At 43.2% G+C, this 10361-nt stretch overlaps 1 protein-coding gene across 1 annotated transcript; it reads right to left on the reverse strand.

Annotated features, from left to right (window-relative positions):
- Nucleotides 1–413: 413 nt before the first annotated feature.
- Nucleotides 414–9920, reverse strand: LOC308572613 (growth factor receptor-bound protein 14-like). Its single transcript, XM_081168814.1, has 9 exons — nucleotides 8959–9920; nucleotides 8256–8366; nucleotides 7928–8023; nucleotides 6854–6931; nucleotides 5119–5235; nucleotides 4951–5020; nucleotides 4763–4850; nucleotides 3432–3525; nucleotides 414–855 (listed from the first exon to the last, which is right to left on the reverse strand). Exons 1-9 carry the CDS (start codon nucleotides 9094–9096, stop codon nucleotides 709–711), a joined length of 939 nt encoding a protein of 312 aa, XP_081024940.1. The 5' UTR covers nucleotides 9097–9920; the 3' UTR covers nucleotides 414–708.
- Between the last annotated feature and the right edge of the window lie 441 nt (nucleotides 9921–10361).

Raw genomic sequence — 10361 nt, forward strand, 5'->3', positions numbered from 1 at the left:
TGTAACCTGAAGCGTATGTAACCTGAGGTACCACTGTACCAGCATGTCACACTATTATTCACACCAGCAGCAGTGGGTGCCCCAACAAAGAACATCATTGGACGACGTCATTACTCCTCACCCTTTCCACAAATGCGTGCTTCTGTTCACCCATGATCTCTCCATGAAAAGAAAAAAAAACCTGTGCACCAGTCTACTGCCCAAAATTTTTTCACTTTACTCCCACCATTTTCCAAATCTGTTGAAGATTCAACTGGCAAACTTTGAAACAGAATCCAAAAATACAGTGCAAAAAATGTGCCGCATGTCGATTGGTCTCACTGCACCCCACCACTATGCTTGCGTCTTTTTTATGTTTTACAATAATTGTGTAAAAAGGATTTGCCTTAAAATGAGACACACCTTGAAAGGGATAAAGGAAACTAGTGAAAAAGACATTTATTGGCGTTTGAAAAATACTCCCTAGGATTGCAGCGTTACAATTTCAGCTTCAGATTCATTTTGTGGAAGATCAACTGTTGATTAGCCAACTCTAACACGAAAGTACTGGATTTTGTTTTGCTATGGTGAATACAAATCCTCCTTTGCAAGCTGAAATTTACATTCACTGGCTTTTTGTTTACTCCCTTCATTTACAAAACTTCTTTGTCAAAAGGAACATTCAGCCTTTCTATCCTACGAGGCTTTGGTGAGGTGTTAACATTTTGGTTAAAATGCAATTCGGGCACAGTAATGTTTTAACTTGCAAGGTAAGATGCCTTTATTGAGCTGGTAGAACTCCACTAGTTGAATGAGATCAGAAAATCTGGTGTGGCCATCATCCAGCGTATAAAACAGCTTGCCTTCCTCTTCCAGCTGCAAGAAGAGGAAACACCACATCAACAATAATTTCCATTGTGCTCTGTAATCCTTATTTCATTCACCCAGCCTCTGCGATGATGGTTAGGTGGATACCACTAAGAACATCAAGACCAAGTATAGATTGGGACTTTAGATCCTCCAACACCTGAAGATCAGCTCCCATCATTCTGGAGCCTCATTTGCAGGCTGTGATGTTGACTCTTCATGTTGCAAAAAGTTTGGAGGGGGCCTTGCAAAGCTGAGTAACGTTTGCCATTTGGGAGGGGCAGGGGGAAGGAAGCACACCCTTGTGTTGCCAAGGCAACAAGAAGATGTGCCCCTCTTTTTCTGTACGTGCCGTAGCTTCTCAACAAACACTGGAAGCTAATCACTTAAAGGCTGCAGTTCTAAGACAAATAATAAAGAAGGGGATATATATTGCTTTGAAGGTTTTTGCCCATTGTCACTGATTTGCTTCTTCGTTTTTGTGATGTTCTACTGGTTAATATTATTTGCCTTTCTCACCTTGAGGCAAGAAGGTAAGCCATAAATCCGAAAACAAAGAGATAGATTTGAATATGCTTTGCTTTAACTCTGGAAGCACTTGCATATGCCAGGCAGAAGAATGGCACAATGCGGGAAGCTTATCCAGAGATCTGATATTGCTGAAAATATATTAGGAGGGATGAGCAAAGTCTCGAAAGCCACAGGGCAGACTTCCAGCATCTGCAAAATTGGGCCTGCGTTCCTTGGATAGCTCCATTTCGCCCATCCCCATGTCCAACAGGAGCATCAGGCAAAGCAAATGAAGCACATGGGTGTCCTTCCCTGTAAAAATGTTTTCCAGTAGCCCATTCTAGCCTTTCATGGTGCAGAACTCGGCTGCTTAACTATACCTACCATATTTTTCGCCCTATAGGACGCACCGGCCCATAGGACGCACCTAGGTTTTTTTTTCGGGGGGGGGGGAATAAAGAAAAAAAATTATCCCCCCCCCAGCCACGGCTTCAGCGCGCCCCGTGCTCCGGGCAGCAGGCTGCTATCTGCAGCCTAGGGAGCCCTGTGGGAACTCCCGCAGGCTCCCCAGGCATGCTGATAGCTTCCTGAAGCCTGGAGAGCGAGAGGGGTTGGTGCGCACCAACCCCTCTCGCTCTCCAGGCTTCAGCGAAAGCCTGCATTCGCCCCATAGGATGCACACAAATTTCCCCTTCATTTTTGGAGGGGGGAAAAGTGTGTCCTATAGGGCGAAAAATACAGTACTTAACCTAGAATTAAGCTCCATTGCCTTCAATGGGACTTACTTCCAAGCAGGCATTATAGCATTGCTGTGTTAATATAGAGGTAAAGACCTGCCTTTTTTGAGTGTTCATTCTGACTCACTGTGTTTTTAAAACATTCCTCTTTTGCTTACTAACGCTGCCCCATTTTCTGATAAAATATAAGGAAGTTGTCCTTGCCTTTTGACTCTCAACAGATTCTACCAAGTCCTAGGACACTCAAAACATATGGGGAGAAAAATAAAACTAGAACGACAGGCCTATAATCTGAAAGAGAGCATATATACAATACATCCATATTCTCTCTCTCTCTCTCTCTCTCTCTCTCTCTCTCACACACACACACACACACACGTATTATTTAATAGATTTCTATCCTACCTTTTAGGGGGAAACAAATCTTACAAGGAAACTCACAATACTGCATTAATTAATTAATTAACATGTTCAAAACACCGTAATTTAAAACTAGATAACACTCGAAATAATGTGTGTTTGTGTACATACATACGCACACTTGCATTTGGATTTAAGAAAATGCAGAGACTATCGTAAGGAGTTCCATTAGAATTCCATTTTCATGTGTGAGAGGTTTAAATTCTCAAACCATCACTATTTCACAGAAAACTGTAAGCAGCAGGTTTTAGTCATTAGAAACAGAATGAATTACCAAGAGGCATGCCACCGTTTTGGCAGTAGTATAAAAACCATTGAAGAAAAAATTTACCGTATTTTTCGCTCTATAGGACGCACTTTTCCCCCTTCAAAAATGAAGGGGAAATGTGTGTGCGTCCTATGGAGCGAAGATGCCAAAGCCCCGCGACCCTCTCCCTGCTGGAGAGGTGACGCGTGGCTATGGCAGGAGCCTCTACAGCCCCGCGTCCAGCCGGGAGAGGGTCGCGGGGGGCTGCACGTGCGCTCTTTGGGGCTGCACTTTTCCGCTGCTCCCTGACCTGCTCTTTGGGGCTGGTGGTGGGCTTCCCCCCGCCAGCCCCAAAGAGCAGGTCGAAAGGAACCTGAAGCCTGGAGAGCGAGAGGGGTCAGTGCACACCGACCCCTCTCGCTCTCCAGGCTTCCAAGGTAGACGCCTGAACGGCACCTTGTTTTAGAGCGGGAAAACAAGAGGAGGAAAGTTCTCCCCCTCTCTGTGCAGCGCCTCCTGCCGCTTCACTGAAGGGGCGCTGGGCAGAGAGGGGGAGAATTTTTATTTCTTGTTCTCCCCCCTCTAAAACAAAGTGCGTCCTATTGTCCGGTGTGTCCTATGGTGTGAAAAATACGGTACTACCGGTCCACAAACTTGCTGGCTATACTTACGGGTACAATTTGAAAGTGCTTTATTTTCAATCCATGGCTCAGTGACAGCACAAAGGTTTTGGGGTTACTCTGGCTATCCCGTACCAAGAAAACACTAGGAGGTGAAGGAAAAGAAACAAGTATCAAACAAGTATGAAAATCTGGCAGCAGTGAGTTGTTGTTAAAGTTTTGTAGCTTTCCTAACAAGCATCAAAGTTTAGGGGCAGAAATAAGTACTTGCTCATGGCAAAGAGACATTATTTTATCTACTTAAGTGGCAAATGAGTGACAGCAATAAATGAATGCATTCTCAACCTCTCTTAAGATCACTGTATTTCAGCACACCATCTAGTGGCCAAAGAATAAAACCTGAACCAAACATTCACCAGATATCCAAGATCGATGTGTTATCTCAGCAACTTTGTGGTCCCAATTCCACCGTTTGCCAAGCTAGATAATGGGAACGCAGAGGCAGGGCCAAACATGTCAAGAGAGGCTTAGTGGTTCTGTTAGGGTGGGTTGCTATTCTAGGCTGCATCAACAGAAGTATAGTGTCCTAATCAAGGACACTAAACTTAAAAGGTAAAGGTAAAGGTACCCCTGCCCGAACGGGCCAGTCTTGACAGACTCTGGGGTTTGTGCGCCCATCTCACTCTATAGGCCGTGGGCCAGCACTGTCCGGAGACACTTCCGGGTCACGTGGCCAGCGTGACAAAGCTGCATCTGGCGAGCCAGCGCAGCACACGGAACGCCGTTTACCTTCCCGCTGGTAAGCGGTACCTATTTATCTACTTGCACCCAGGGGTGCTTTCGAACTGCTAGGTTGGCAGGCGCTGGGACCGGAAACCACAAAATACAGTCGTACCTTGGATCTCAAATGCCTTGGCTCCTGAACAAATCGGCTCCTGAGCAATTGAAACCCGGATGTGAGTGTTCTGGTTTTCGAACGATTTTTGGAAGCCGAACGTCTGGAACGGCTTCTGATTGGCTGCAGGAGCTTCCTGCAGCCAATCAGAAGCCACACTTTGGTTTCCAAACATTTTGGAAGTCAAACAGAGTTCCAGAACGGATTCCATTTGACTTCCAAGGTATGACTGTATCCAGAAAGGTAGTGACGTCCAAGCTGGTGCCACAAACTCTCTCACCAAATTTAGGACCACCTGTACATGCTTTCAAGGCAGCCACTAGCGTATCATATGCATGTTATGTCTGATTTTGTTTTATCATTGCGACTTGTGGGGACAATTTGACTGCTCAAGCAGTTAACAGTTAGTCCAATTTTAATATAATAAAATAATAATAATAATAATAATAATAATAATAATAATAATAATAATAGTTGGAACTCTTACCCATCTACCAGTCCTTGTCGCAAAATTAGTTGGTGCGCCTCATCTCTAGAGATCTTATGGTGAAACCACGGCTGTGAACTGTGTATGGCTGAAGTGTCAGGAAGAAAGGGAGGGAAAATTCTTACTAGGATCATTTTTGTGTACAACAATAGTGTTGCATTCAATGAGACCCACTGAATGGTACATACCTATATTTGATGACACATTCTGCAGAGTATTGGGACTACTGTGAGCACCAAGTCGCAGACACCCTTTTTTCTACGTGGGAAGAAAGAAAGAAAATCGTAAATATTTCAGAAGAAAGAAAGGGGAAAAAACCAACAGAAAGAAACATTGTAATGAACTTTTTTTTCTACCCGCCATGCTAATCCTTCTTCTACTGCAACTGAAAGGGCTTCTGTGGGGTTTTCAATCACTCTGGATTTATGTCCTGTGAAGTCCATGGCCACTAGAGAATTCTCTGAAACACTTCTCTGCAAAAAGGAAAAGGAAAAGAAATCCATTTAAAAACATTACTGACCGAAACATTTCACAATATCTCCTCAGTTTTCTGTTTTAGAAACAGCATTTGGCTTCTCCCTGAGCCACTCTCAGAGCAATAATAATCTTTGCATCTATTGATTAGCCAGTTGGAAAGTATATTAAGAATAAGGCAAAAGTGTTCTGTATATATATTGCAATAAATATGTCCTGAGGGATTATCCAGTTATCAAGATCAGAAAAAAAGATATTTCATATATATAAGAGGGTTTACACTCTGCTCTCTGCTTATTCAACACCATAACAATTCTACTCGTACATCTACAGGGAAGATTTTACGGTAGTTAATATAAAAATGGGCGAGATAACTTTCTGACAGCCACCGCAGCAATGGGAAGCAAAAGAAGAAATAAACGCCTATCTGAGGAGGACCACCTATTTAAATGGTATTAGGATGATGGCAAAAGTGGTAAAAAGAATTATCTATGTCCGGCAGCTAAGTGGTCTTGCCATATCTCTTGCTGGAACGTGATAGATTCTAAGAGCTTATTCTGAGCCATGTAACTAAGTGAATAGAGAGATGGCCCACAGAGGGCACAGGTGGGCAACACATGAGCTAGATGTAGCCCTTGGTCACTCTAGGTGCCGTCACTTCAGGTGGGGTATCATCAGCCAGGTAGCACCACTGATTTCGGCACAGGGAGAATAACCTTTTGTCCACTGGGAAACATTAAACATCTCTCCCGACAGCAGCAGTGCTCCCCATACAGTGGTACCTCAGGTTAAGAACTTAATTCGTTCTGGGGGTCTGTTCTTAACCTGAAACTGTTCTTAACCTGAGGTACCACTTTAGCTAATGGGGCCTCCTGCTGCCACTGCCACTGCGCAATTTCTGTTCTCATCCTGAAGCAAAGTTCTTAACCTGAGGTAGTATTTCTGGGTTAGTGGAGCCTGTAACCTGAAGCGTCTGCAACCCGAGGTACCACTGTATAGCCAAAATCACTGCAGACAACTATCTTGGTGGCATCAGGAGCACTGTGAGGCAGGTTAAACACTGTATGTGTGTGCAAGAGGTGGGAAAGTTTGTGTGTGCGTGTTTATACGCATGTGTGAGGTTTTGTGTGTGTGTGTGACTGTACCCCCCTTTACCTACCACTACATGTGGGCCTTGCCCCCTCCCAAGCTTGTCTAGCTCAGAGATATAGGCACTGTCCTCCCCACCTTTTGTTGAGCTTGCATTGCACTCTATATAGAAGCAACCCAAATACTTTTTTTCCAGCAGCTGCTAAGATACAGGCACATATCAAAATGGACGAAAGCATCTCACTGAGGTTCATCCATATGATCCTGTGCATGGTTCATGTAAGGGGAGCAGGGAGCTACGGTTAGTTTTAACATCTTTGACAGAAACACTATGAATTAAAATAGTATAAACTAAATCAATCTTTGCAGGTAATGGGATGCCCTGAGAACAAATTACAGCATAATGTAATACTCTTGAAATACTATGGAAAACCTGGTGGATAACTGGGGCACGGTGGGGGCTGGGAGAAAGGAGCAGGCCAGGTTTTGGGGCTCAGTATTGCTTCATATGAGCTGAGAAGTACTTACCACAGGTGTGCTCAGAGAAATGCACCCACTTCTACCTTGATAGGGGTGCATGTAATTCTGGTAAAGTTGCATCCCATACTACAAACAAAGAAGAAGGATAAGAGCTATTACAGTCTTGTGGATTTCAAGATCAACAGTCGGAAAGTACTCAGTGGTGAATTGTGCCAACCAGAAAGTGGGTAATTTCCATCACACTTTGCCTCTCTCCATAATCTGCCCGCCCCTTAAAAAAAAAAAGCTTTGAAGTGATTAGTAGGTAGCTACTTTTCTGTTTCCAAGATAAGGATGTTGACACTCCTTTGCAGGGAGTTTTTAAAAATATTTAAGAACAGAAAAGCTGTCTACCTATGCCAGCATTCTCCTCCAAAAGCAGCCAGCCATATAGGTTTGGATCCTTCCCCCCCCCCCTTGCAGGAACAAAACAGAGTTCATGGCCCCGGATCTGCCCCATTCAACATTTCCTCTGCAAACCATGGAAATTTCCCCTGGGGATTGGGGGACTGTTTAGCATGGCATGTGATATAATTTTTAAACTTCCCTCTTAGTCGTACTATAAAAATTCACCTGTATTGGCAAGTAACCCTGTGTGCCTGCAATCCTAAAATTATTTCCTAGGGAGCAAGCCCCACTGAAGTTAGAGGGTCTTACTTTCAAGACCCTTTATTAATAATAACTATTACTAAACTTTTTATTTGTCATGTCTGTATGCTTTAATCATTAAAGGATAACTAAGAGTTATATACAACCACAAAAGGGGGCGGAATAACAATTTTTCCAGCTAATAAGGTATAAGAACCACTAAGGTTACTCTTTTTAACTTAGAGAAGTTTTTATTTTACTTTCTATTCACATAGGCTTGATCATTTTCTATTTTTATTGTTTCTTACTACACTGGAAACAAAAAATTTATGATGGCAAGTGTGGGGTATAAAAGTATGTATGTAAAAACAGAAAACACAGAGCTTAAGGAGATTGAAAATACCATTTTTACCCAGAGGCTGTAAAAGAGGAACGAGGCATTTTGTATACAGAAATAATTGGCGAAGGCAATTAATAGGAGAAGAGGACATTTACCTTAAGCAACCGAATTGCTGTCACCCAGCAGGTCCTATTTTGTTCACTTTCTGCATAAAGTTGTTTCAGCTCTCTGGCTCCTCCTGCTTTCTGAGGCTAGAAGGCCACAGCATATTGTTTTAGCATTAATTCATATCTTGAAGACAATACCTGTTGAAATAAAGGCCACTAATTCTCCCATTTCATAATCAAAATTTCATTTTTTAAAAAAATTAATTTAATTTCAATATTATTTTTCCTGGTGCCAATTTTTAACGGAAGTAAATAAATCCTCCCCTTCCCCACAAAAAATATGTTTTATTTATTATCAAAATGGTTAGGCATTTACCTTAAAGCAGAACCCATAGCTGACTGGCACTCCAGATATCTTTTTGCCTGTCAAAGACACATATATGTCACTACTGCTGAATTCACTGAAAAGCTGCAGGTGCCTTGGCTCCTAAAAGGAAGAGCAATATAAAACTATTACGGACATCTTAAATTGTTTACACCAAAAAGGGGGGGGGGAGACCGTTCTTTATAATTCCCCAAGTCAGCATCTAAATGATAAAAGAAAGGTGTTTCAATGTAAGGTGCAACAACTTACTTTTCTGAAGTGAAAAAAAATCGATCAACACCCATTTATTATTATCCCTTGTTAATTTATTGGTCACTTTCTTTTGCCAAAGGCAACTCAGAGCAACTTACAGCCAAAACCATTGTAATGCCTATGCTAGCCTTCGCCAACTAAGTGCCCTACAGTTGTTTAGCTGCCTATTTAAAAAAGACATGCTAAAAATTCACTTTGCGAGTTAACTCTGCAAGTTATAAAAACCATTTTCATTTATTCGAATATTAACAAACGAAAACCCCTAGCCCGTTCCATGCCTGCCTGCACCATAAATGTCTTCTTCACTTTTCAGCATCATCAACAAAACCTGAGGGAGGGGGAGCTTGGCTTTTTCAAGAGGCCTTAAGGAGTACAAAACTATCCCTTACTGTGGAGAGAATATGATGCATACTGACTGAGCTCTACCATTTGCCAACCTTACCTTTGACGTCCCCTTAGTGGAAAAATACAGACCCGATCTTCGCAGCAAAAAGTACATCCTTTTCCAGGTTTTTTTCCCTTGCTCTTTAGCATGTAAATAACTGTGAATTTCAGGATATGTACTGGAACTTAAAAACATCTGAAAGGGGAAAAAATACCACTTTGAATCCCACAGGAACAGACCTTTATCCAGCTACTCCTTCCTGTGCATATTTGGGAGCTCTGGAGGAACTTCAGACTGCGCTGACAGGTGAGGAGTGTGAGTTCTCAGAAGCCTGTGGGAATTCAGCTGCTAATCTGACTGAAACGGAACACGTTATTTGGTTTCCTATATTGCTAAGCTTTTCGCGAAAGGACCTCAGAGCTTCCACACACTCTGAAAACACTTTGCACGCTGCTAATGTTACTAAGTATATGTTAAAAAGGGAAAGGGAAAGGGAACTCTGACCATTAGGTCCAGTTGTGACAAACTCTGAGGTTGCGGCGCTCATCTCGCTTTATTGGCCGAGGGAGCCGGCGTACAGCTTCCGGGTCAAGTGGCCAGCATGATTAAGCTGCTTCTGGCGAACCAGAGCAGCGCACGGAAACGACGTTTACCTTCCCGCCGGAGCGGTACCTATTTATCTACTTGCACTTTGACGTGCTTTCAAACTGCTAGGTTGGCAGGAGCTGGGACCGAGCAACGGTAGCTCACCCCGTCGTGGGGATTCGAACCGCTGACCTTCTGACTGGCAAGTCCTAGGCTCTGTGGTTTATAACCCACAGCGCCACCTGTGTCCCTAAGGATATGGTAGCCTGCTGTTATTTAGCCACTAGCCTTGCCAGTGAAGTTCATGCCATTGCATTCCAGTAGCTGGGAGTCACAACTGGGGAAAGTTTTGTTCAGGTCCTGCTGGTGGACTTCTCAGAGGCTTCTTGTTGGCCACTGTGAGAATAGGATGCTAGACTAGCTGGGCCTTTGTTCTGATTTTGCTATTGTTCTCATTTTACTTGTTTTACTGAGCTCTAACATTTGCCAACCTTACATTTGCCAACGCAGACCCGATCTTCACAGCAAAAAATACAGTGGTACCTTGGTTCCCAAACGGCTTAGTCGTCGAACAAATCGGCTCCCGAACGCCGCAAACCCTGAAGTGAGTGTTCTGGTTTGTGGATGTTTTTCGGAAGCCGAATGTCCAACGTGGCTTCCACTTGAGTGCAGGAAGTTCCTGCAGCCAACTGGAAGCTGTGCCTTAGTTTTTGAACGGTTTCGGAAGTTGAACGGACTCCCGGAATGGATTAAGTTCGATAACCAAGGTACCACTGTACATCTTTTTCCACGTCCCCACCCCCGCTCTTTAGCATGTAAATAACTGATGCTAACAGAAGTAATAACTTTTTTAAAAAAAATATTTTCTAAGAAAC

This window comes from Podarcis bocagei (assembly GCF_964188305.1).
Source record: "Podarcis bocagei genome assembly, chromosome: 1".
NCBI lineage: Eukaryota > Metazoa > Chordata > Lepidosauria > Squamata > Lacertidae > Podarcis > Podarcis bocagei.

Bases quoted from the DNA above. Each gene is read 5' to 3' on its own strand.
- LOC308572613 (XM_081168814.1), bottom strand. From the start codon at position 9,096: ATGTTTTTAAGTTCCAGTACATATCCTGAAATTCACAGTTATTTACAT. The intron at 5,021-5,118 runs GTAGAAAAAAAA...CTTCCCACGTAG, and splicing joins AAGAAGGATTAGCATGGCGG to AAAAAAGGGTGTCTGCGACT. The intron at 4,851-4,950 runs GTATGTACCATT...CTGACACTTCAG, and splicing joins GAATGTGTCATCAAATATAG to CCATACACAGTTCACAGCCG.